Source organism: Neolamprologus multifasciatus, chromosome 18, assembly GCF_963576455.1.
Source record: "Neolamprologus multifasciatus chromosome 18, fNeoMul1.2, whole genome shotgun sequence".
Taxonomy (NCBI): domain Eukaryota; kingdom Metazoa; phylum Chordata; class Actinopteri; order Cichliformes; family Cichlidae; genus Neolamprologus; species Neolamprologus multifasciatus.
In genome coordinates, this window is record NC_140456.1 from 16,803,773 (window position 1) to 16,830,597 (window position 26,825).

A 26,825-nucleotide genomic window follows, 5' to 3' on the forward strand; every position below is an offset into this window, starting at 1 on the left:
AGATTATTGCAAACACATTTTGCACAGTAAAAAAAAAATTGTTTTGTACCAGGGGTCCCAGTGCTACAGCAAGTATAATACCATTTCCAAGAAGTTGAGATTCTGTTTAAAATGTGGATAAAAATACCAAGTCCGATGTTTATCAAATCATTTAAACCTTTTATTTTATTAATAATTGTACAAAGACAGCAGAAAGTACACCATAAGAGTACTAAGACAAACTCTTAAAAAAAGAGAGCATGAACAGGGGCATGTTTACTGCTGGGTTGCATCATCTCTCCTTTTAACAACACTGTGTTTGGCAAATGAGGAGACCAACTGCTGTAGTCTTTAAAGCAAATGTTTTCCTGTACTTGCAGTATTTCAGCAGCTCAACTTTCAGTGTTATATTTTTCATTTTATAATGTTTCTTTCAGTGAGGGACAGATCTTGAGTGCAGGTGAGCTAGTTTAGTGGCCTGAATAAATTACCACAGCGCCATGTTTTGTACAGGGTTAGATGGACATTGTTTTGCTGATATTAGCAAGGCCTTCCCTGAAAAAGACGTACGGCATTAATGGTGCCTTCACATGTGCGAGTTAACCCACGTACATGTTGTTTATATGTTTGTTTGTTTTTTTGTAGATGTTGGACTTCCTGACTAACTTGCGGGGATGCGGGGACTAAGTGTGCTTTCTGTTTTCACTGTTTTTGAGCTCTTGACTGATCTCTACTACAGAATAATGTCCATTTTTAAAGCAGCTATCTCAGGGCTCAAAGATCAGTGACCCTCAAAAATTATTTTTAAATTGAACTATCTGCTGAAATAGCTATATAGCTCACCATGTGAAGGACAGAAAAACCCATGCTCTCTAGAATGTGTTTTTTAATACTCCGACATGTTTGTTAATTAACCTAATTAACCCAGATGCTTTTTGTTTAACTTTTCCAGCGTTGTCCTTATGTCTGCCAGCTTCTAACTTTACTAAAATTGCTGTCTTTGCACTATTTCTAATAATAATAATAATAATAATAATAATAATAATACAGGGTGTCAGTGATATGCATACAATTATATTCTACTTTTATTTATAGTTTATACAGCATTCCACAGAACATGTAGGCTACATGTTACAGACACGTTACAGTAGGTTACATGATACAGAAAAGTCCAGGGTTGTTCATCTTTGTGTAGACATGATGCTTTTCTCAGCCCCTCCTCAGAAAAAGCGTGTCAGTTTCAGCACAGGCCATTTAAAGCATCCTTATCCCTTAACTTGTTGTCTGTTACCTTCCAAACATACTTTTGATAGTACATCAGTTACCCAAGCATCTCAGTCTGTGAACGGTGCCCGCTGTGCTGGCTAGTTTAACTTGGTGTTTAAGTGCCCCCTACCTAGTTGCTTTATTCACGCTACCAGCAATTAAAAATGTTTTAAGCCTTGCTCCATTTTTCTCAATTTTTGTTCAACCAGTCTAGTTACCCTGGTAAGAGCGCTGCTTAAAAGAGCTCTGGTGAAATTTGTCTGCTCACAAATAGTAAGTCTGAATAAGTCGAATAGCATCAGAATTTCTGTTCACCCACAATTAAACAATTAAGTATATGTGTGTCTCGTAGCATCTGTGTACACATGCTTTTAATGCAAATGACCACATCTATTATCGAGTTTTTAGCTTTGCAACATGTTTTATTTTTTAATGTCAATCATATAACGTTCTTTAAAGAATATAATCTTTAAAGAATATAATCTTAAAACCAAATTTTTTACCAGACAGTTTTTTGCTTTTTAAATTTGTCAGCAGTCTAAGGGGGATGAGGTAGAGCAAGCTGTAAACCAAAAAGCCTGGTTGTCCAATTTTGGGTGACAGAAAAAAAAAAAGGCTCCAAAGGACGATAGTGTGCACAAAAGTTGTTCTGTTGGCTGTGAGTGTGGTGTCAGCCGGTCCCAGTCCCTGTGGCCCTCACCGTGCACTGTGCAGGCCTGATGGGAAACTGACTGCAGCACAGGACATGGCCTCGTTTGTTCACGGTCCCCCCTCTCTGAAAAGAGTTATGCTGTCTGTTTTGAATGGACAGCGTTTTTCTTTGTGTGCTCGATCAAAACACAGGGCAAAGTTAGTCAGCAAGTTGCATAGCTTCTGCATTCTGATTCTTCAAGCCTCTTTTGTATGAAGTTTAGCACAATGTTTTACACTGTGTTTGACCTGAATGGCATGCTGAAGGTAGGAACATTTTTTAAAAACTATCAAATAGAAAGGAGTAGAAAGTCATTTTCATATGCAGTTTATTTTCTCACTCATTTCTCTGTGATAGAACAAAGTAAGTAACACGATCATATGGGGTTAAAAAAGCTCTGCTGTAATACAGGAAATGACAGAGTGCAGTGTTGCTGAAATATTTATATGCTTTTATCTGATCTATTTCCTAACCACAAGGTATTTGCCTGTGAATCCCTGGCACTTTTGATATTACCTGAAGGCAAATGGTATATAGATTTATACAAGTTATTTACAACAACAGCCAAGCCATTCCTCTGGAAACTAGGCTGCAGATCAAAGGATTGTTTTGATCTCTACTTAGCATATTTGTTTAACCTAGCCAGTGATTCTGAAAAGTGCACAAGCTTTTCGGTGATATGCAGAGCACCCTTTATCCGTCTTTTTCTTCTGTTAGCTCTGGATTTAAGTACTTTCTGTATTTAGGAGACAACTGGATTTGCCAGCTTTTGAAATTTAGTTGCCCACTGCTAGCAGTCTTGGCACTCAGAAATAGATAACTAGGTATGTTCCACTGCTAATCCTGATCGGCCTTGTAATAGTATTTGTGGACTGTACAGCACTCAATTAGGGCATAATGTGCTATTTTTATTTCCTTTAAGTTGGATTAAATATGAAAACATGTTTGTTTGTTTTTTTTTCAGCTTCCATCTACTGTTTACTGTGTGGGTACTTTGCAAAGTATTGTTTTATACTGTTTCAATCAGTACGACTCTCTCCACACAGGATTGTAAAATGTCAGGAGAAAAACAATGTCCAAGCGCTCTCTCTACAAAAGATGCCAGGGCAATCAGGAAATTTTCTGGAATGCTTAAGAGAATGCATATGCACACAATGCCCTAATTCTCTCTTACTTTGGGTTTGGAAAAGATGAGCCCAGGTTTATTGAGAGCCAAAAAAAGGGGGCAGATGGCTCACAAGAGGGATAAACCTGGGAAGTCATGCTGTAAATGTGTTTTACAGAAAACAATGAAAGGAGCGGACAAAGCGATTGTGGCAAAGTCCTTTGGAAAATGGAAAAGCAGCTCTCTAAGGTCCAGGACCATGGAGAAGCCGGATGAGCCGTCCGAGGAGAGTAAGGAGAAGAGCCTTTCCAACTGCACCTGTGAAGCCCCCCAACTCGGCAAGAAACCAGTTGGTAAAAGTACACTATTTTCTTATTTCAAGTCTATTCATACTAATGTGTCTATCCACTTGTTTTTCTTGTGGCAATTTTAATTATTACTGCGGTGACTTGGGTTTTTTTGTGTGTGTTTTTTTTTCATTTGACTCTCTGGCCTGCCATATCCGGTGAACAAACAAACCACATTGTTGGGCAAGAGAATTCCTTTTGAGGGAAAGTGTGTCTCCGATGATACAGTGTTGCCAGAAAAAGACAAAGCAAAAAATAGCAAACACAAAAACAGTCACAGGTGCATGGGAAAAAGAGAGAACCGAGTGAATGGTCACTGCGGTCCCCAGGAGGTCTTTCAGTGTTAGCCAGTGCGGTGGGTGGACTTCTGACAAGGACGCTGGTTAGCAGCCAGGTGGAGTGTGTAACTGAGAATGCTCCTGTTTATTCTTTTCACATGCTAATGCGGCTCCTGTGTGACTTTAATGCGGCAAAACTTTTTCTTGGAGTTAACATTTTTGTTGTTTCAATACCTGCTCTTGTATCACAGCAGTGGACTGATTCAAAAGCTCCACACTCTTTTATAAATGATTGGGACTGTGCCAGGGAGAGAGATACATTAAGTATGGGCTACATGGGGGGGGGGGGGGGGGGGGGGGGGGATACACTGGTTGAATATTTTCAATGCAAACAGGTACTGACATTTTACTTTAAAATAGGCAGTCATTATTTGTGTTAAAATTATAAACATGGACAGTATTTTCAAGTTAAAGTGTCTAAATGGACAGCAGAAAGTGTCCATATGGGCTCTTTTGGTTTCGCTTATCTTGATTGCAGCATATTATCTCCCATACACTGAGTGTTTACATGCAGTGTTATTGAGTTTCATCTACCCAAAAAATAAAAAATAGATACCAGCTTTCCAAAACTCTGTAATGAAGGACTGCATGAGGACCCACGTTTTGAGCAAATGCACCCCTATGTGGTCAAACTAAGAATTTGAAAGAAACACACAGGCCGTGCAGGCATTACCAAGCTTTTATAGCCATGATATCTAACGTGCTCTGTCAGTATTGCTCTAAATATTCAAAATCACATCTTAAGCTTTTATTAGTGCTTTATTAGTATACAGCCAACACAATATCTAATTGAGGAGCACAAAAAAGCAATATGGCTTCACGCTATGGGTCTTTCCATACCTTGTAGTGTACAATCTGTAAATAGCTTCAAAGGCACTGCATCTGCCATCTGCACTTCTAGGAACTCTTCTGCATAACCATTAAAACAAGCTGTCTCAGAGGACATCATTCGTATTTCAGCCTCAACCCTGAATTACAGTGTGTTCATTATAATTATAAGGGAGGAGTGTTGCCAGGCTAGCCTGCAGAATGCCAGGTGCACACTTCCATAATCTACCATTTTAAACAACTCGGAGCATTAACAACAGTATCTACATGCTATTCAGCCATTAGTTCTCTTTGGCTTTCATGCTCAAACTCACATCATGCATCTGAGCATTTTGTATTCTGCAACAGACATACGAGCAGAAGAAAGTGCAATACTTTGTAGTGTTCCATTTTTCCTAAGCCTGCTTAGGTTATGTGACTGAGCCATGCCGCTGTGTGAAATTTTATCCCGATACTGGCACTGTATCCTTGTGAGGGAGTCTTGTAAAATAGGTTTACTTAGCGCCTTTGCTGGCATTTTCCGAAGATAGCAAATGCACACACACTGTCCGTGATCGGATTAACTCTTCAACAAAATGATGTAACTCTTTGTCTTTCTTGTGTGGCATAGGTTTCTGTGCTTAAGTTTAGTGGTCATCCGGTAGAGAATAGAAACACTTGAAATCCAGTCACAGCATTATAATCCATATATTATATATATAATAGATGACAGCCTTGGTTAATCATTCTTTGTCAGCCAAATGTGATATGTCACTGCCCAGAGTGAGTCATTCACCAAAAAAAGAAGAAGAAAAAAATATCCCTAGATTTTTTTCAGATACTGCCTCAAACCGCACAGCCACAATCCTTAATTAAAAGCAAATTCTAATTTGTAAAGCATTTATATTTGAACTTTGCCTGGTGTTCCTCTGTCATGTTGAGGCACAGGATTTAAATTTCATGTGATAAGTGTGAACGATTTTTTAAGCATCCAATACAGTAAAAAGTACGCAATGCCAAGTACACGGAGAACATGAATTTGCACCTGAGGACATATAGCTTTACATCCGGAGTCGCAAGGTGTGTCAAGACAAAATGTTAATTGCACAATTTATGAGAGAAATCAGTTGAAATATCTCCACGGATCCCATTTATTTACATTTTAATTACTACTATTACTTATTCTTATTTTTTGGATGTGACCATAGCAAGCCCAATTCCTCCCCTACACTAGAAAGAAGCAGAATGACTGTTTTCCACTGGAGGTTTAGATGCTTGTTTATCACTTTTAAATACCATCATCTTTGCTGAAATCCCCTCTCAAAAGAACCTTTCACTTGCTGGAATAAATTCAAATTAAAATTTAAATCCCTCTTTGCATTTCTTCAGCCTTTTTTAAAATAGCTGCCTCCTTTTAGAAAGCTGTTTATGTAGTGATCTGTTCATAATCCAGTTTGTTTCTCAACAGCGAAAAACACAGAAATCGTATTATCACTATCTTGGAGAGATGATGCGAGAAATCAGGAAGTATAAATGTCTGGATCTGTGGAAGTTTTCAAAGTTGTAAAGCTGAAGAATATGGCAAAAGCCTTTAAATAAAGTAGTCGGTAACACTCCAATTTGACTTGTAAATATGCTGCAAGTAAATTGTGCCGCAATATCTCAAACATATTTCCCCAACCTTTAGCAAAGCTAATATAAGTGTGCTCATTCAGTGAATACAAAACGTTTTAGCATGTTTCAGACAACAGATAAACAACATTTATCATACAACTTAGATAGATTTGATATCAGAAATCTTGATATGTGTTACAAACAGCTACTGAAGAGAGAACTGGAGGATTAACCCCTGGCACTGTAGCTGACAAGTCATGCAGATCTCTGTAAACAGCTCTTTCTAATCTTAGGAAGTGCTCACCTTCCAGTATACCGAGAAAAACAATATCTAATCAAAAATGTAACAAATATAAACAGAAACAGCAGACATTTACATGCAATGCCTTTTGATAACAATCCATTTCAGATGTAAAATGACGCAGAAGAGGCCATAGGGAAATTTAATTTGCTCAAGCTAGATTGGATTTATTGTTTGGAAACAAATTATAATTGTGTCTCCAGAAAGTTAACCAAGATCTAAACAAAAGGAAATCAATGACCCACCCCCATTAATCACTCAAAGCCAGCTACTTGTGCTGTAGAAACTTACTTCATAATCAATTTCTTTGTTTTGCTCAAAGGGCATTTGCATTTTCGTTCATGTCAGCAAGCTTCCTGTATCTGGCGCAATCAAAAATTGCAAGCCATCCACATTAATGGAGGTTTTTTTTCTATTTATTCAAGTGCATATCTCTGAATACTCAAGATGATTTTAGCTTATTATGCAAACAGCCCTGCAAATATTTTGTTGAGTGATAAAGTAAACTTTTCTGATACCTCATTTTCCCAGTGTCATGGAAAGAAATCTTTTATTTTAGTAGCCTACATACATCTGACACATTTTTCCTTTAGTTTTAATGACCAACAATCTCTAATGAATATCTTATCCTTAGGATCTTGCTACAGAGCACCTCTAGGACTTCTGAGACCAGACACAAATGCCTCTTGTTAGTTGTGTCTAGACATACTATTACAGCCACCAAGGTCATTATCAAAGCATGCATTATACACACCTGTTACCATTGTGTAGATGCTCGTTTTTGGCTGAACATCCAAGCTCCTATCTCGCCATTTATAGGCGTGTCTGCTTCATTGTCTGCCTGCCTGAGTGAAAAAGATGGGCACTCATATCTGGACCTAACCTCTCAATGACACAACAAAGTGAGTCTACAGGCCTTTGAAAAAGAAGACATCGACTGACCAATCAAGCGCTAATTTATTAAATGTAAGCAATCAGACGCTCTCAGTTTAGGCTGGTAAATGTAAGAACCAGTTGTGATCGTTGCCACTGATACTTATAGATGTAAATATATTTAAACCAAACTCTTATTTTGTTATTATTTTGTTTCTATGACTGCACTGTATAGATGTGAGTATAATGTTTGCTTGATTACCTGCCCCGTTTTGTAAAATCTGATCAACATGGGAAAAAGAGAAAGAGGACAAACAATCGCTGACTAATGAGGCTTTTCACTGAAATTGCTAAATACATTATATAGATAATTGTGGACTCTTTGTGTTATCACTTTTACATTGTTTGGGCTTAAGCTTACAATGGTAAAACGTCTTGGTAAATAGCAAATTGTGAGCTATGCCATATAAAACATAAAATAAAATGTAATCAATTAGAATTGTAATGCAGTCTTAATAATGGTTTCTGGATTTTATGATCCCGTGTGCAGCTTTTCCGCCTTAAAGTTTGGCTCTTTGGTTAATTCATCAGTCAGATAAATGCAAAGCTAATAATAAAAGCTCCTTTTCATTTTAAATGTACTGGATGTATGGATGCTAATTCCACTGTAATTATGTTAAACAATATTTCTTTCTATGTAGTTTCAGTAAACATTTGCAAGTGACATACAAGCTCACCTATAACCTTTTTCACCTCAAAAGTTTGGTCACCTGTTTCTTTTTTTAAAAACAGAAATTTGGCTACAGAGTAATTTGTATTAGTTCATTAAAAACTGTATTTCACACCCTACTAGAGGAGGATTTATCAAGTTTGGAGAAACTTTTTCAAACTCAAATATAACTGTGGCCCTACAGTAGCTCCAAAGGCATTGGTTCAATGAAGAGATAAATAAAACCAACCTACATTTGTTCACAAAACATTCCAAATGTTATTGAAGTATCTTCAAAGGACACTGAATAAACATATTGTAAGGTTGCCCACGGTCACACATAAATCGCCCAAAAGGGGATTGCTGGGAAGTAATCTAATCATTTCCTTTAACTGAGACACACTGACATGCAGTGTAGATAATGATCCCCATGAAAAATGCACTGTATTTTCAAAAGAATATTCCCTGTCTGTTGACATTAACATAAAGATAGTTCTACATCCTGGAGCCATATCAACAACATGTACTTATGTTTGGTTACCCATATTTGCATATGCAAATAATTTATTTAAAATTTAATTCAGTCCTTTTATGTGACTTTGTGGCGATGAACAAGCGGCATCAAGTGGTTGCACAATGAGGGTTCAGTACCACCAAGAAATACCATTTATGTCATTTTAGACCGAGCTTGAAGCATTACAGCCGAAATTAACCACAGTTCAATATGGATTTCTACGTGTCTATCAGAATTCAATGGGACAGTGAATATGCATTGTTGTTTGGCTGTACGGGCTGCCACGCAAAATTAGTCGTGTTGCTTTTTTGAAATTACAGGGCGGGGTGTTGAGTGAGGGGGTTTGTTGAAGTTATACCGCTGACATTTTGATCCTGCAGTACATTAGAAGAATTCAGTTAAACATATTTGTGTAGGTTTCACAGGAGGAAGGTATAGTGCTCAAAACAACAGGGTGCTGTGACACTTCACTTTGCTTACATAATTTGCAGCAGAATGCAAAAAGCTTTTAGACACAGATGTGACCCATTGTAATACCTTTCTAAATGCAATCAAACACTTTCTACAAATATGAGCAGGACTTTTTAAATGTGAACCCTTGTTTGACATGTAATTTTGTCCAACCCACTCCTCTTTCATTTCTCCATCAGCTCTCTCCAGTTATGCCCACATTTTCAGTTGATGAAATAGCTTGACAAAACACTAGTTTATGTTGCATGTTGGCTCTGAATGAGTTCTCTCTTTTTCGAGATCCGAACAGATGTTATGGGCAAAAGAAAATGTTACATTTTCGTAAATGGTGTTGTTGCGCGGTCTTCAATATGCTCTCACAATTTACCGGGACTGCTTAACACGAGTTGATTGTTTTTGTGTTTTCTTCAAACAAAGCTGATGTCTGGTCGTGGACATGAAATAATCATCCCTTAGAACAAGCTTGCCATGGCTTCACAGTGAGATTGTCTACATCAGGAATGAGAGAACATGCCATGTGATGAGATGGTTACATAGATGATCCTTTACTTTCATATATTTGTACGATTATCAGGTACAAATTGTGAAAAAAGAGGGTAAAACAGAGCATGTCTGCTCTCTTTGTATGTCTCTTTCACAGTGTACCATGAATTGGCTCTTGAAGACAGTTAGAAATTAGACTTTCAAATGAGGCATTAAACAAGGTGATGATCAACTGCCAAACCTTAAGTAATGATATTCTCCATCCTCAAGTCCCCAGCCTTGCATAACCAAATGCACAAATCACAGGAAAAAGAACTGAAAATTCATTATTATTACATATTGTGTTCACACGTCAGTCCCCGGGGACTGGGGGGACATCACCGTCAGATAAGCGTGTTTGGGTGGCCCCTACCATCAGCTGGGGAAGGGCTAGGCTTGGCTCTTGAGGGGGGGCCCCCTCACGGGTATCACTTATTTTAAATCCTGAGCCTCACCAACCCACCCCCCTCTTTTGCCCCCCTCGCCCCAGGCTCCACCCAGAAGTGTGGTTGCCTTTGTCATTGTAATCTGGCCCTGTTTGCTAAACGCTTCCACTGTTTACTCTCTGCTATGGGGGCTTGTATGAACAGGAGTCAGCAGGATGCAGGGTGACATCACTTTGGCTGGGGGGGTTGGTGGTGGTGGTGGTTTGAAAAGCTGCATTTGTGATTTCTCGGGGCCCCTTTCTTCTTTTATTCTTCCGTGTCTCTATCCAGGCCTGTCGAACGCATGAGCTAACTCAGGAGGCTAACATGGACTACAGGGAGGAATTACACCTAATTACTTGAATAACTGCTAGGCAGCAGCTTTCCGTAGTCACCAAAAATCATTTCCAGGTCTGTGCCTTTTAGTGATAGGCAGACTTCTGATGACAGAAAAACCTCAGACAAAGCTTTTACATTGAAATGGTCCAAGAGAAACGAAACAGGCGGACAGGTACAAACACTAAAAAGGAGGAGAATCAAATTAACAGACAAGGATTTCATATCATCTATTTTTGTTGTTGCCGTAGCGATAAAGTCGCAGACATTGAAACTGGTCTGTTCAGCCATTGTTATCATCCCTGGCCATCTGCTGCTGAGGAGTGACATTCCCTCTCATTTGCATGATGAGTGATGTATGAGGAGCTTGGGAGGGCATATGCCCTGGTCTTATTACAAACCAAGGGAAAGTTTTTTGTTTTTTTAAACACATAAAACGAAGATCAATATATGAATAAGTCTGGATGAAGGAGTTAAAAAAAAGAAGAAGGAATAAATCATCTGTGAGTGCACCGTGAGTGTATATGTGTCCACATGTGTGTTTGCCTGCATGTAGGCTGCATCCTCAGTAAGCGCACACAAATCTGTGGCGCCTGCGTGTGTGTCTGTGTGAGAGTACGCGCGCATGAGTAGAGCCCAGTGCGCGCATCTGCCTTCTTGTGTGCCTGTTTGTGTGTTTTGCGGATGTGGGAGTAGAGCGAGGAGGGGGGTTGGTGGCTGTTGATGTGCAAATGTGCATCATGTTGAAGGGCTGTGAATGGGGAGGTGTGACGTAAAAAGGGACCCGAACGCAGGTGCTTATCTCGAGGCTGTCAAAGGCACAGTATGTCATATTCCTGGGGACTACCTTTCAAAGCCACAGCACCAGCTCAGCTATCAAGAGACTGGGAGAAAATCAAACTTTTGGATCACAGCACTAGGTTGGTGTCAAAGTTCTTTTTATTTAATATACTGTCAGTTTGGTCAGCATTTGTCATCAGTGATATGCTGTATCGCAAATGTGAACGACAAGGCTTTTAGCTCACGCTGTTAGATGCTGTCCTGTGCGATCCAAAGCAGCAGCTGAAACGCACAAGTGTTAGAAACTTATTTAGATTTACACTTAGATTTTCGATTTTTGATTTTTTTTTACTCGGCTGCGGAACTCGCCTCGTCCAGATTTTGCATGACTATGTGAAAAAGAATTGTGCTGGCAGTTGTTTTTAACTGTGTCGGGGAGTGTTTGTTGTAGAAAATGTTGCACAGATGAACATGAACACTGCTTTCCTGATACAAATCAGTGTTCTTAAAATCTTTGCTGGAAAGCGAGCGCAGCTTCTGTCCAGGTTTCAGACAGTTTGAGAGGAGATTAAATGGCTCAAACTGCTTTTTGAGAGGCATGACCTACTTTTGATCATCCAGATAGCATGAGATACTGTCTACCTAGATTAAGTTCACAGCATTTGTGTAGAGTATAAGCTTGTCTTAGGAATAACACATGTTCGTATTGTGTGTAGAGACAAAGCATTGTCAGGTTGCCTGTGGCTTTGACAGTGACAGCTGTACATACAAGACCACTGAGCCTAATGCACTTAAACATTGACTCTGTGTTCCAATAACGTGTTTGAGCAGTCAGTCAAGTATTTTATTACATCCTGTCCTGGCTTTCTGTAATTTGTATTACAAGTCTGAAAAAGATATGTTAATAGTGATCATAGTTTGACAAAAAAAAAAAAAATCCACAAATCAGCTTTTGTGTTATTGTCTGAGGAAAAAATCTCAGATTTAGACAAATTCACAGGGCCGAAGCACTACAGTCTGTTTTGAATTTATGTTATCATTTGCATCATAACTGTGGCAAAGTTACAAAACTATATGCTAATGCCAAATGTAGTGAGACAGTAACACAGTCCACTAGCGAACTTTTGTGGTGGACGTGGGCAAGACTTAGCTTTGACCAAATTGTAAGGGGTCAAAGCACTCAAGAGTCTCCAGAGCAACTATTGATTTAAGAGGATGGATGCTGGTTGGAAAAGTTCATCATTTACTAGTAAGTTGGAGCACACTAATGGCTCAGAATCTGCTTGTATGACCCATCTTCAAGCTGATCCCTGTTTTTTTTATTATTATTTTTTATTTAAGGAGCATTTTCTTTTAAATGAGAGTCAAGAGTAGATTAGTGTATGAATTATTAAAACGTGAATATTGTTTCTCTGTTTTTTTCTGCAAAAAAATCTAAATGATATAAGCTAAATACTTCAGTATTTCTATACAACTTATATAAATGTAAAATAAATCTCTTATATCTGCAGGTGATTTTTATTTTTTATTTTTGTGAGGGAAACGATTATTTCTGTCATTGTTACATCAGAAGAATTCCCACTGATATGACTCAGTGGTAAAATATATTAAATGCCACATGTCATTGTGCCTGTTTGTCTCCATTTGATCATAAGTTTTGTCATCATCTCATGACAGTCAACACTCATCTCTTAATAAACATGAAAAAGACATCAGATGATACAGTATTGTGTAACACATCTGAGTAATCCTTTGAAAAGTTTGCCCTGTTATACAGAGATTAAAACATATGAGGAGAACGAAGTTACAAAGTTGCACCTCCACACTTTGTTTTAATTATAAAAGCAGCAGAGCCTGTGGTAGGGCTGTGTGCTAAAGCAGTGATAAGTAAGAGGCATTATTCCTCTCTGCTCCACACCCTCCTCTTCAAAGCACAGGGAAGTTAGTTGCTACACAACACATTAACGTAACCTCTGTTTGCCTCCAGGAACTGTCCATGGTACCTGCTGCTCAACAAAACTGGATTCACAAACCCATTCACATAGCTGAAATACACTTTAAATGACCGTGATGGCAAATTTGGTTTGTACCTATTTTCATGTATTTAGCACACAACTAAATGAATGTTATTTAACTTCTGGCCTCCTTTAAAAAAAAACCACGAAGAGCTTGTCTTAATTATAAACGAATTGCCGTCGGGTCTTCACATTGTCAAGTATAAAATGTATTTCAGACAAATACACAATGTGTTACCTGTTTTTCCACTGCTCAAACTTTCAGTTAGTTAATCCAGGAAAATGAATTATGTGGATTTAATTCAACAAGGTCTCAGAAATGATCCATCTGCTGTTGAGCAGCTGGTGAAAGGATAAATGTAATTAATTACTTAACTTTTGAAGAGTATTCCAGAAAAAAAACAGTGATGTTTGTTTGTCCTGCTGGAGAAAAATGTAAAGCAACAGTGTTAACAGTACCTTTCAATATTATTATTTATTTCTCTGAACATTTGAATATAATTTGCCTGCAGTCTGAAAGTACTGTTTAAATATGCTCTTTTATAAATGTAAAAAGCCACAATTTGTCACAGTGGAAATATGTCCCTTAAATTAAAAGAGGTGATATTGCATTGATTCAAATTGAGCCAGTAATAAAGTAAATATTATAATATTTAATAAGTTGTGCATAATTACTGATAAAGGCAATTTATGTTATATAAATTAAAACAGGTTTGAGCTGTATTTTTACTGATTGGTGCTTTAAAAGTGGAATGATTCTAACCAAAGCACTGTAACTGGGCATTTATTCCAAATCTTAATAAAATATTTGGAGCTGCTTATAATGTCACACATGTTTTTAAGCTTGTTGGAAGCATACAATAAAATGATCTAAAAATGTTAATGTTGAATCAGGTGGGATTTTCCTGAAAAGACAATAAAAGACAAGAGAAAAAAAAGGAGGTTTAAGTGAATACATATATTTGCCTGACAGGGGCAAGACTATGAAATGTTCCCAATTATTACTACATGGGATTTTTTAAAAATGCCTTTCTTTCCTTCTTTTTTTTCCCCTTCTAAATATATTTCAGAATTTACCTTGATTGTAATGTACCTCATTGGCTGTGGTTTTGTTTGTTGGCCTAACTATAAAGGATCTGCTTATACCCTTGTGGGTTGGGAAGAATTAGGATTTATGAATTTATTTCCTCTGTTGTATTGTTTAAACAGCTTTGGTTTAGTTTTGATCCCTTCCTCTTGCCTTTGAGGCTGTTCCACGGTGTCAGCTGTTGACTGATAGTAAGAGAACTGCCTCACAGTGTGAATGAAAGAAAACTAGCGGTTGGTAAACACTGATAAGGGATAAATAGAAAGCGGTCAGGCAGAGATAGTTCTGTGGGAGCCCAGATTGTGTGCGGTCTGTTAAAATGAGATTCTGAGCCTGTCCTTTTTATTCTTCCTCCCCTCCCCTCCCCTCCCCTGTGCGGCGTTTGTCTGGAAAATCTCCAGTGACCCGGCTCGGCAGTCCCAGGCTGCAGTATTCTCTTTTTTGTATTTGTTTTGTTTTCTAACAAGGGTCAAGTTGGCCAATAGACATGTCCCTGATGCTTATAGACAGCTGTCATGACTTCAAGTACTTACAATAGTTACATTTTATATGCATTCAGGGTTCGGCAACAACACACCAGCAAGCGAAGTGTTAAATAACTAAAGCTGTACCCAGTTTTAAGACATCTATTTCTTTTTAATTCAACTATGGTCATATAATTAATCTAGACGGTCCTCTTAAGGTTTTTTTCCCCCTTTAAGTTGGAGCACAAATTCTAATGCATACTGTATGTATACCGTCAAGTATCATCATTCACTTTTGTTACAGTAAAACCACTCTAAATGACTCTTGCGTTTAATTATTTCAGTTTATTTTTATTATCCTTTTTTTCCCATTTTATTAATTATTTTATATATTTTTGTATTTATTTATTTGTTTATTGATGGGCTACCTACCTTTCTTTGGTTTAAAAAAAAGACCTTCAGAGGTCTTACCTTGAAGATCACCATGTGGTGTATTTATACAAAAAATAATTCAGACCATTGTAGCCCAGCAGCTAATGAGATTGGTTGTTAAGTGAATGACACAAAGGCTACAAAAAAAAAGAGGGGGAAAAAAAGCTTAGCGTTTCGGGTGAATATCACAGTGTCCCTGCACACACGCACGCACACACAACACACACACACATACACACAAACCCCAACCAAACACACTCTCCTCAGCAGCGAGACTCTGGACTACCCTGTACCCCACCTCGGTATCCTTCTGCTCCGTCTACCTCCCCGATGTCCCCGGGAGATGCAAAACAAAGGCTAAAGGGGCATGGTAAGTCGAGCTCGCGATTCTGCCCTGTCGGACATGTTAACACGAGTGCATTTAGATGCAGAAGACAAGTGATTGTGGCTGTGTGAGGATGCGATGTGCTGTGTAAGCCTCGGGCTCAGATAAGTAGATTCATGGCCGGGTCAATAACAGTGATGCTGTTTTATGTGGCTCAGAGTAAGATCACCACATTTCACTTCACCATTCTTAACTTCTCAATTCCTGCTCAAACTTTTTTTTTCGTCTCTTTCCATACGCCACAAGGCTGCTTGAACTTTATGTTAGTTTACATCGGAGCCATGACTTGGTTGTTATTCACGAAAAAAAAATAGAGATGTTTATACATATAATGGTTTATTTATTTTTGCGATGGTCAGATATCTTAATGTTGTTGTTTTGCTCGGTTTTGCCTAAAATGCATTGAATGTTTAACGTAAAAAAAAAAGAGGCAGGACAGCACGAGAGAGGCTCGGTTTGTATCGACTGCTTTACTGCTTAGCTCGTTCAAAGTGAACGGACGTTTCAGTGCAAACACGCACATCTGAGCGCCGTGCAGATATCGTTTACCTTTCCTCCGACTCCTTATTTTGATCTTCACAATAGTAGCAGGCAGCGTCAGTAGTGGCTGCTGTAATACAAAATTTGAAGTGCATTAGCTTATCGTGCTCTTCTGTCAGGCTGGGAAGTGGGTGAAAGTCCATCTTGTATATTAAACCCTGGACTTAAGTCAAATTTACATTTTGTTAAAGATTACTCCTTTTATTGATGCATATAATCATATTCATGGACCATCTGCTGATTTGGCAAGCGTGGATCAAACTCACAAAACAGCCCTGCTAACCTTTTAAGTACAAAATAGTCTGGCTTAACTCTGCTATCCCAGAAGTCTGTGTGTGTGTGTGAGTGCGAGAGATTGTATGGATATTGGATAATACTTAATTTAGATCCTCCAGGCTGCTCATGCCATATTTTATTTTATCATGATCGCTTTGGTAGCAGACCAGGACTTGTGTTTGAACAACTGAGCAAATAATGCCTGACAATAAGCAAAGCAAAAGCTTGGAGTGAGGAATCTGATTAAACTCTTGACCACAGTGTACAGCTCTGAGTTTATATCTCTCACCATGGTTATGTGGATTTCACAGTGCAGCACTGCACACTTCCACCTGGATGCGAGCGGCCATACGGGTCTTACCTTTTGACCGTACTAAAGCACTGCTTCAGGCTTTTCTAGTTGTTCTGATGACTGATTTAGTCCTGAACTGTGTCCAGTGTGTGTTTCACAGAAATAGGAATTCACCACTGGGCATCCTTACTGCATGAAATACTTATGTTCGACTCATTCCAAACAAAGCTTACGCAGATTGAGAATTCATATGCCAGAGGTAAATCCGAGTTAACACGGATTTATACTGGCATGAGTTAAAGGACTAGAGTTTGTAATCCAGGTGGCCGAGGGATTTTACCATACAGTGGCAAAAATCACTTAAAACTCCCCCAACATCCTGAGCCACTGAGCCCAGTGAGTAGACAGATTGTTCAGAATTGATGACAGCACAACTATTACAGAGCTGGACTCTGTCTCTGTGTGTGCATGTATGTGTATCCGCATGTTTCTGTGTATGTACGTATGCTCGTGTTTGTGTGTGCGCATATGTGACCATGTTTGCTTCCTATATGTGCTCAATTAATACTAAAGGGTCTGTTTAGAATAAGACCTTGACAGATTGGTCTTATTTTTCCTCAGCAGGGTAGGGGAGGTGTGTTGGGACTACTGCCTTCTATCTGCATAAACATCCATAGCATAAATACAAATACAGCAACCTCCATTTCGGTGGCCACGACTGACTTGCAGTTTGACCAAAGTCACTTTAATATCTAAATAATGTTTTAACACTCTTTGATCACCGTACACAATGCATTAAATATAATGGGTAAGAAAAACAAAGGGGCATGTCCGGTGCGTGTGGCGCAGGTAGTCTGTGAGCGTGACCGTGCACACCCGTGTGCACTTGTGCACATGTGTGAGGAGGACAGAGGAGCAGAGATAGAGTGGAGTTGTTTAATGACAGGAACAGCTGACTCATTTAGAGAGAGCAGTGAAAGGTAATTAACCCTGGGAAAACTACAGCTGCCATGCGAGCTGTTCACTTGAGCGCAATCTGATTAGGAATCACTGCTCGAGTCCTGACTCCTTTCAGACACTATGTGTTCAAGGTAAACTTTTCCCTCTGCCCCGGAGAGGCCCAGAGCGCCGGAGACCTGCCTTTTGTGACGGGGGATTAGCTGGAACGGTTACTACGTTTCTCCAAATTGCAGACCACCTGGTAGCATTCATGCAACCTCCTTCATGAAAGGGGCTCCTTGGGCAGGAACAATGAGCAGGATTACTCTGCTCATTGTTACATCGGGGCTGGAACTTCTCTCTCCCCAAACACCTGTCCCCAAATTAGACAGGTTTGAAAAACCATGTACATGACAGAATTCAAAGATTCAAACTAACATGAGAGCGGTTTGGCAGGCTGGAGAGTTGCCAATGGATGAATTGTTTGCCGCTCCATTTATTATCCTATTGATGGATAGTGCAGTGAAAGGAGATACTAATTTTATTTGTCTCAATATTTTGGTGTCCGTAATTGGATTGAAATTCACAAATAAAATAGCATATCATCTAGCCTTTCATACGATAAGGGAACTAAAAGCAGCAGAAATTTGGTCAAAAACAGAAATTGGCTCTTTGATGTCAGAAGAAACAATCTGGACTTGGTGCCTCTGTGTGGTCCGGCTCCAGATGAACTCAATTTAGAGGGAAGGCTTTGGGATGACTTTGGAAAGCGATTACAAGATTCATAAATCACCTCGGCAAAGGTGTCACCATCTGACTCTTTTATGGGACTCTTGCTAACTCTGTCCAATAACAAGTTTCCCCTGTAGTTATGCCATCATAACAAATCATTGAAGCGTTAGTGGCTAGCCAGGCTCCTAATTGTCTGTTAAGAATTCTGTGAGCTATGTTCTTTTATTGAAGCATCTCTGTCTTGGAGAAGTGATAAGATGCCAATACGCTTCTCTATAAAAGTACTCTTTGGCAAAAGGCACAAACACTTTGCTTGGCCGTCAGGGTAGCTGTGAGGCTGTTATATCTGAAATCGCAGTTGACTTCAAGATTTTGACTGTGTCTGCATGAATCCAGAAACCTCCATTACACAGAGGAATGCTCATAAATTGCTGGCAGATTCTTTCTTTTTTAAGATACAGTATTTTTTTGCACATACATACTGCACATGTAAAAAAGCTTAATACTTTTATTTTTCTGAGCTCTTAAAGTAGAGTTGTGCAAAATAGTTTTTTGTTTATATAAGGGGAAATGCAAGACTGTTCATCCTCTTTTGTCCCTAGATTCAGGTGAAAATATGTAATAATATTATGAACAGAGCAAATCTGCCAGCGCCGTGAAGTGTTGATAAACTGTCAATTTTACCATGAAGGTAACTGACAATTAGACATTGTGAAATGTTAAAAAAAAAAACCTATAAATTGCACTTCTAAAAATTATGATCACTTCACCTTCTAAATTACATATTTTTTCTTGTGTTCATGGAAATCTCTCAAAAAGACATAAAAAGTCGCTTTGAACAGAAGTTTATCCATTTTCCATCTGACATAATTAAAAAACAACAACAACAAAATCTGTCATTTTAGCTGTGCATACAGTTTTACCTGCTTCTACAGAGATGATGGGATCACTTTCCAAGCAGGTAGCTCACCCTTTAGCTTCAGCTAGGCAGGCTGTATGTTTGGCTGGTTCTCAAACCTCCTATAGGGTCAGTATAAACTGAGATCAGTTCACAATTTCCTCGCAGAAATTCATTACAAGAAAATATGAAAGTAAAAGGTGCTATCGCCTGCCGTTCACTCTTTATTATACACAAACAGAAAACACTTAGCATGTAAAATTAATGTGAAAATTATTCCCGGGGTAAACTATAAACACAGAAGTTACCCCGCACATTTACCCTTTTTTTCTCCTTCCCCTAGATCAGAGTGTAATTGCCAGTAATCAGGTCTGTTTGCTGCTGATAAAACCACTCTGAATGCGAGGAACCCTCTTTGTGTGATGACTCAATTATGCCAGAAGTGGCTCATCAAACCTGGCCCATCAGCTGCTTTAATAAATAAGGAGGAAAACTTGCTGCAGGCGCATTATAATTCCATTCATTCCATAATTAAATCCATTCCAGTTTTAACCCTTCACTCAGTGTGCTTCTGGAGGAGGAAACAAAAACAGGGAGCGATGGGAGGAGGGGGGGGAGTACACACCAGACAGTGACCTTGCACAGAGCACCCATCCGTTCCCTATAATTCAAAATGATACTGTTGAAGAAAGGTTAAGAGAAAAAGACTCGCGGAGAAAAGGATGGGAATCAGTTAAGACGCTGCTCCTGTGTTTTATGTATGCATTGTTTCTACACACGCACAGCCTTAGACAGTAATTATATTAAAAGAGTAATCTAATCATAACAGTTGGTTGGTTGAGTGTGCAGCACTGACATTTTGAAATCTTATTTTGTGTAATCTCATTTGCCTCTATCATCTCGCCTGTACCCCCCTATCTAAAGGAAATGTAAATAATGTAATTAATTTTATGGTCTCCAGAATCTTACTTTGCTACTCTGGCCCGCTTTATTGGTTTCAAGATGAGGTATCTGCTCAGAGTTTTTTTTTTTTTTTTTACTCCATCACAATAATGTCTGCGTTAATTACACGAGAGCGTCCCAAGTGCACGGATAAGCTGGGAACAAGGGGACACAAAGACTCAAGGTCAGTGATGAATATCCACAGCAGCTGCACAGTATTAATAAGGCATTATTTGAAAATAATAATAATAGCATCACTTACAACAAAATGCGAGAGTGCGGTTTGAGTAACGTCAGGAGTGTTGGGGTGTTTTACAGACATTTGCTCTCCACCATCTCAGCTTGGATCCAGCCTCTCTGATAATGGTGCGAGGCAATGGTTATTCATGATTGCTGGACTGGGAAGGTCTCTCTCTTTTTCTATCCCCAGTCGCAGCCCATTCTCTCCTCTGTGGTGGGAATGCTAGCAGATGGGGTTAGGGGGGAATGGGCTGGGCTCAAGGACAGCTAGCAGCCAGATTAACACATAGAAAATCTCATGGACCCTCAGCATCAGGCTGCCTCCTTCCCCCTGAGAAATCTGCCCTAGACGCAGGGAAACCATCCTCTGAGAAGCATTATTTATGTTGGACTTGGGGTGTGTGTGTGTGTGTGTGTGTGTGTGTGTGTGTGTGTGCGTGTGCGGGGGGCATAAATATGATTCAGCAGATGACGAACAAGCCCGAATAGTAGTGAGTCTTTTTTCATATGCTAATGAAACTGAGTGAATAACCCCCACCCCCCTACTTTTCCCCCCAGTTTTGTTTTTCCGGGGAAACGCTCTGTGAGCTATAATTAAGAAGATGGTTTTTTTCTTTTTTTCAAAGCTAACAGAAATAAATAATTCCATAATAAGATCTGTGAAGTGAAGAGGCTTAATGCACTCATTGTGTTCATCCTTGTTTTCCCTCTTGGATGTTTTGTATTAATTAGAAGCAAGCAATTTGATCCCTGTCAAGCAATCAATTTGCATCGTGTTCCTTATTCCATGCGATATGTTAATATGCTCTTTCCACCTGTTTTCTGAATACATGTTCATGTTCACACAACAATTTAAAAATGTATGAATACAAACCCTCCAAAAGTTGGTTTTGAGATATATGAAAAAGTTACAGATTGTGAGGTAAGATTTTAAACTTGTACTTATGTCTTTTTTATTTTTTCTTCATAGATAATGAATTACATGATCATTTCCTGAAAGATAACAAGCGTGAAATCGTCAACCAGGGTGAACAGTGTGGATCTGGCATCTTAGTCTACAGAGCGCTTGGGAAACTACAATCAAAGGTAAATAATCTGTCGCAGACATGGCACAGACAGAGCCTAGAGTGTAAACACAAAGTAAAAAATAAGTTTTGTTAGGGACAGAAAGGGATAAATGCTTGTGTAACAGTGTTTTGGATAAGTAGCATGCTAAGTGGTGGAGTGCCACTGCCCCTTTGACCACAGTGATCATAAAGTGAGATTGGTTTTTACTTATGCAGGGCTGTGGGTGGCTGGCAGATACTATACTCTTTACAGGCTATTGCTGAATCCGCTTTTTGTTAAGTGATGATTGCCTTTTATATGTCAGGTTGTCTCAACTGGATTTGTAGCCTAGTAGAAAGTTTAGAGAGAGATTTACTCAGCACTATTTCAATGCAAGGACTTTAAAGACACACTAGTGTTTCACCAACATTAAATTATGCAAAATGTTGATCACTTACTCTTTTCCTTTTTGTGCTGCTTTTTAATGTGTAGGTGTGGAACTCACAAATATATCAGTAAAGATAAATCAGTGACTTCGTATAGACAAAGTATAAATACAGAAAAAGCTTATTAAGCTTTAAAATTTACTGTTGTCGTTATTCTTTCCTGTATTCTGTTCTAATTTGAGTGCATTTACAGCAACCCCATTTATTCCTCTATATTGTGTGCACAGTTGGAAGAAATTAAAAAAAGAAAGAAAAATATATATGTGTGTGTGTGTGTGTGTTTGTGTGTGTGATATAACTCTCTATATATTTATCTTTCTTTATAGATTTTGATTTTTAGATTTAGATCAGTGATCTAAACTTTTTCTGACTTGCACACCTTCAAAATCTGAAAAAAAAAAAAGTCTCACCACCTACTTTACAATTTTTACAAAGTGGATTTTTTCATGAATTTAAGTTCAGCAGAATAACTTAAACAAATTATATTTATTTAACTTGGTTTGGCTGAATATCACTGACCGCCGCCAATTAATTTGATTTTTAGCAGATAATTACGGTGGTTAATATGTTAGAATTAGAATATTATACAGTAAAAATATGCATATTTTAAATTCCAACGGTAAAATTTTATATTAACCTGTCCCTTTAACATTTTTAAGGACAGTCTATGTTTGTTAACACAAGATGTTTGTGAACAATTGTGACTTTTCCTCTCAGTACAGACAAGACATTATTACACCCGCCTGTCTTTATGAGCGTAGAGGGTTTGGGGCTGTACTTCCTAACAAATATAAATGATAAATTACATAAATGTGCAAAATGTTGTTTATAAATGCCATATGTGGAGGTTTGATATAGATTATTATTATTACCCTGTACACCATCACAAGTCACCCTGTAAAATGTATAATCCACTAACGAGAAGAACTGTAATAGGAGAAAAAAAATGAAAAGGTAACTTATATAATGATTTTAGCCAGATTGTTTAGGGGATGTCAATAAAAGCTCCCATTTGACCCTGATTGTATCTATTTGTTCTGCTTTTGTAAACACTCCACATCACATGTTTACCCATGTTGTTGCCATGCCAGGAATACCTGTTAGGAAACCACAGATACCTAACAAGGCCTTCCTTGTTTTATTGTTACGTGTCACTCCTTGTTATATGGATTTGATACAAACTGTACTGTGTCACGACGACTGCTAACAGTGCGTCAGAAATGCCTGCGTGTCTCCATTTCGGAGCAGCGCTCACAAACAGAAAGGTTTCTTGTCAGACTCAGACTTCTATACGTGAAACTGATTGATTGAAAAAGAAGCTCTAGTTAAATATACAAAACAGCCACTAAAACTATTTATATCAAAATTGTTTTTACTGGTTAGGCTTACAATACTTACCATCTATTATTCTTATTATTCCTGTTAATATAATCATTAATGTCATGAAGCTTGCTTACTTCACGTACATAACACACAATACTCTTGACTGATCAGAGAAAATGTAGATACTATAAAATAATATAAGAAAGTTATGTAAATATTTACATAAGATAGGCACATCTAAAATGTCACATAAAGAAAGGGGGGAAAAAACAATCTGGTAACATTATGAGTCAGCTGTGATATTTCAGTGCACTGATAACATCATTTGAACTTTGATTAATGTCCATGTTATAATCTCAGGTTGCGTGATGCAAGACCAACATTTTGCCTTCAGAGCAGCACATTTATACAAAATGTTAAAGCATGTCTGTGTGGAAAAGTGTTACAAACTAATGAGGTACATTCATTTTTACAGAATGTAATCTATAGTGTTTGGGAGTTGTTTGTCTCAATAGGCTCTAGTAATCAAAAGTAATGAACCTATTATGAGCAGGACCTCTGAGGGCCCGGCGTGGCATTAAGAGTGTGGCACATAAAAGGTTTATTAAAGGAAATTAAGGTCCATCACTGCCACACCTGCTCCCCTATTATAAATGTATGACAGGTCAGTGCCTTCAATCACAACAGCAAACGAGAGAGAGGAGTCATGTTTCCCATTACCAGGGAAAAGTAACAGCATATCCTATGACTCACAGATTTCACTGGCCTGTGACCACTATACGCCACCATCAGCCTGGAATAATTATGTTTAATAGGTTTTATTTGGGACCCACAAGCAACAGCCAGCGAGAGTGGATGGATTTTAGCAACTATTTTTGTCTAAACACACTCTCTGAGGTGCTGTCCGTACTTTAATGTCATTATTTAGTGTCATTACATTTTTACTCACCTTTGAAACTTTTTTTCCTGGCATTATACTTTATGTGTTTGCATATTACTGGTGTTTTTAGAGCTCTTTGTGATGTTGCCCCCCCCCCCCCCCCCCCCCCCCAAAAAAAAAAAAAAAAAAAAAAAAAGATTTTGAGGCTCAGTGGCTCTGGTTACCCTGCTTACCTGCCAAACAAAGCAAAAAAAATGCACATTAATCTATTAAGTATTTAAGCCTTTTGTCATTTTAGAGAATTTAATTAATACACATTAAATGGATTAAAATGTCTCTTTTAGTTGCTCATCTGTACATTTAATGGTTTATTGCAGATGGATTCTGAAGGTGAGGAGCAAACCTTGAAAACATGTGACAGTAACACAGGTGAGTGCAGCTTTCAGGTTTAGTTTGCTTTTAAATACGTGCACACACACACATACACAGATATGCACGCACACACACACACACACACGCATTCCACTTATCACCATGGGCTAGGGGTATCAGTTCAACAATCCAACTTTATAACTGTCAATTTTATGTATTATCTTACCGGTCTGAAGAGCACTGCACCGCCATTTCATTATTCAGAGGGGAATAACTTCATTAAATTGGAACACTGGCTCAAATTAGTTAAGGAGTGTGTATATATTGTGTGATTGAAAACCTCTAGACTGGATATGTCATTATGCAAGTGTTCAGGGCCTCTGAGGCCTTCCTGCTCACGCTGGAGCTATTACTACAACTGGGAAAATTCATGAAAAGTGTTATTATTGGTCGTGCTTCATGGGAGTAGGGGTAGAACTTGTGAATGAGATTTATGCAGGCCTCTGGGAAAATTGATTTACCCTTTTAGATCATGTTGTCAACACTGTCAAAAGATGAGCTACTGTTGGTTTCCCAGAGAATGAGTAGACTGAATGAAAAGCTTTTCAGATCAATGAAGAGACCACTTCTACATCCTTACGCTGATTATACCCGATGGCATTGTAAAAGGGAGTAAAAAATCTATGCTAAAAGCTTGGATAAAGCGCGGGTAGCCCATGTGGTATCATCCCTAAAACATTATCTACAAAACAAATATTTACAGTATGTTGTAAAATTTCGTGACTAATAGCCCAAAAGTAGTCAGTTGCCTTAAACCCTTAGATGAAATACATGTTGACAGATGCTGTGCTGCTGCAGTGGAAATGTAAACATAACTTTTTTTATCTGTTATTTCTTGGCCTTTATTTTTCACAGGGCTGGCTGACTCCATCACTGAGACTCACAGGTAAGCATTTTATGAAGTGTGCGCACATTTTCGTCTTTAAGCCAGAAAGGAAGCACGTTCTTCCCAAATCTTAGATGTGATTGCTAAAAAAAAACTGTAGTCTGAAGTTTAAAATAGGCCAACTGAGGCCTCCGCTGACCCTGCTGGGTTTTTCCTCTATTCCCTTGTTCCCCTCCAGCCCATATGGGTCCATGGCGAGGAAGAGGAGTGCTCAGGAAGGGGTGCAGGGTGCCCCCATCAACAAGAGAAAGTCCCTGCTGATGAAGCCCCGCCACTACAGCCCCAGCGAGGCATGTGAAGAGGAGAGTGAGGACCTGGCACCGCCACAGGACAAAGAAGAGCTGAGGAACATTGACACTCCAGCAGGTAAACAGATGTCCTGTTGTTTTGTCTGTTTTGATGAACAATTGACGCTGAATTTTAAAATCCCATCTGTTGCATTCATATTTCCCTCCCTCTACCATCAGCCAGCAGCCGCAGTCATTGTGCAGTGGAAGTGAAAGACTACACTGCTGGGTCCACATTAGTTGTGTCTCACATCCACAAATTGAAGTTTTGACAGCTGATCTGCCATGATATTTTTGGCGTGGCTTCACCCTCTTTTGATGAGGCCAAATTTCAGACCCCTCATCTGTCCTTTTTCAATAGCCAGTCCAAATCAATTGAATCCATAGAATGAGAAACTGAATGGAGGCGTGCACCAGTTCACTTTGATTTAAATTAAACTTCCTCCATTCTTTTCTACAAAATTTTTATTGAAGTTGCCTTTTGTGAAAAACAAATGAGCTGTCACCGCTGCTTGGCTGGCGTTCTGCTGTTTTACTCTTTTTTTTGTTTTATTTCTTTTTCTTTTACTTGTTTTTTTTTTTTTACTTACCCGCAGGAACACTTCATCTGCAGCAGTTAAAAATTGTTTATTTTCACTTATGCTGCCGTCCTTCTCACAAGCAAAAATGTTTTCTTTTTTCCTAATAAATTGAATTTTGTGCATTTTGGCAACAATGCTCGTGGTGTACATGTGCATTCTCGCCCACTATAATCTGCACTGATTTGGTATATTTTTAACGATGTAACTAAGCAACAAACGTAATTGTCCCTTTCAAAAGCTTTTGTTAGGCCCTCTAACACAGTCTAATACATAATTAGGCATAATGTCTACAGCTCATTATAGTACACATGTGTGTAGTTAAATGGACCAGGAGAGTAGCTCACTAAATTGTGTGGATTCATTGGAAATGGAATTTATTTGTTTCCTGGGTTCATATTACATTACAATTATCTAAGTTATTCACTGTGCATCACCAGTGTTTCCTTTTGTTGTTGTGTATTCCAGATACTTTTTCTATTTATCATTGATTGACTGCTTTATATATTTTTTCCCCTTATTTGAACCTGATATTCACTAAAACAAAACAAAATCAAGCCAGAATTTTTTTAAAAACTAAACAAAATCTGAATGTGTCAAAAGAACACGAATATTGATAAACATAT

General features: G+C 38.5%; 1 protein-coding gene across 4 annotated transcripts in view; it reads left to right on the forward strand.

Annotated features, from left to right (window-relative positions):
• The first annotated feature begins 1,781 nt into the window (after positions 1 to 1,781).
• st18 (ST18 C2H2C-type zinc finger transcription factor) overlaps positions 1,782 to 26,825 on the forward strand; it is a 42,090-nt gene continuing 17,046 nt past the window's right edge. Inside the window, exons 1-6 of one of the 4 annotated variants that reach the window (XM_085141699.1) lie at positions 1,782 to 2,202; positions 3,220 to 3,394; positions 21,291 to 21,406; positions 24,394 to 24,445; positions 25,304 to 25,334; positions 25,513 to 25,700. In XM_085141699.1, the coding sequence (XP_084997825.1) occupies positions 2,149 to 2,202; positions 3,220 to 3,394; positions 21,291 to 21,406; positions 24,394 to 24,445; positions 25,304 to 25,334; positions 25,513 to 25,700 (616 nt within the window). In that variant the 5' untranslated portion in view covers positions 1,782 to 2,148. Of the gene's footprint in view, positions 2,203 to 2,873; positions 3,395 to 4,016; positions 11,219 to 21,290; positions 21,407 to 24,393; positions 24,446 to 25,303; positions 25,335 to 25,512; positions 25,701 to 26,825 lie in introns of those variants that run through there. The other 3 variants (XM_085141698.1, XM_085141697.1, XM_085141700.1) reach the window with 3 other exon arrangements.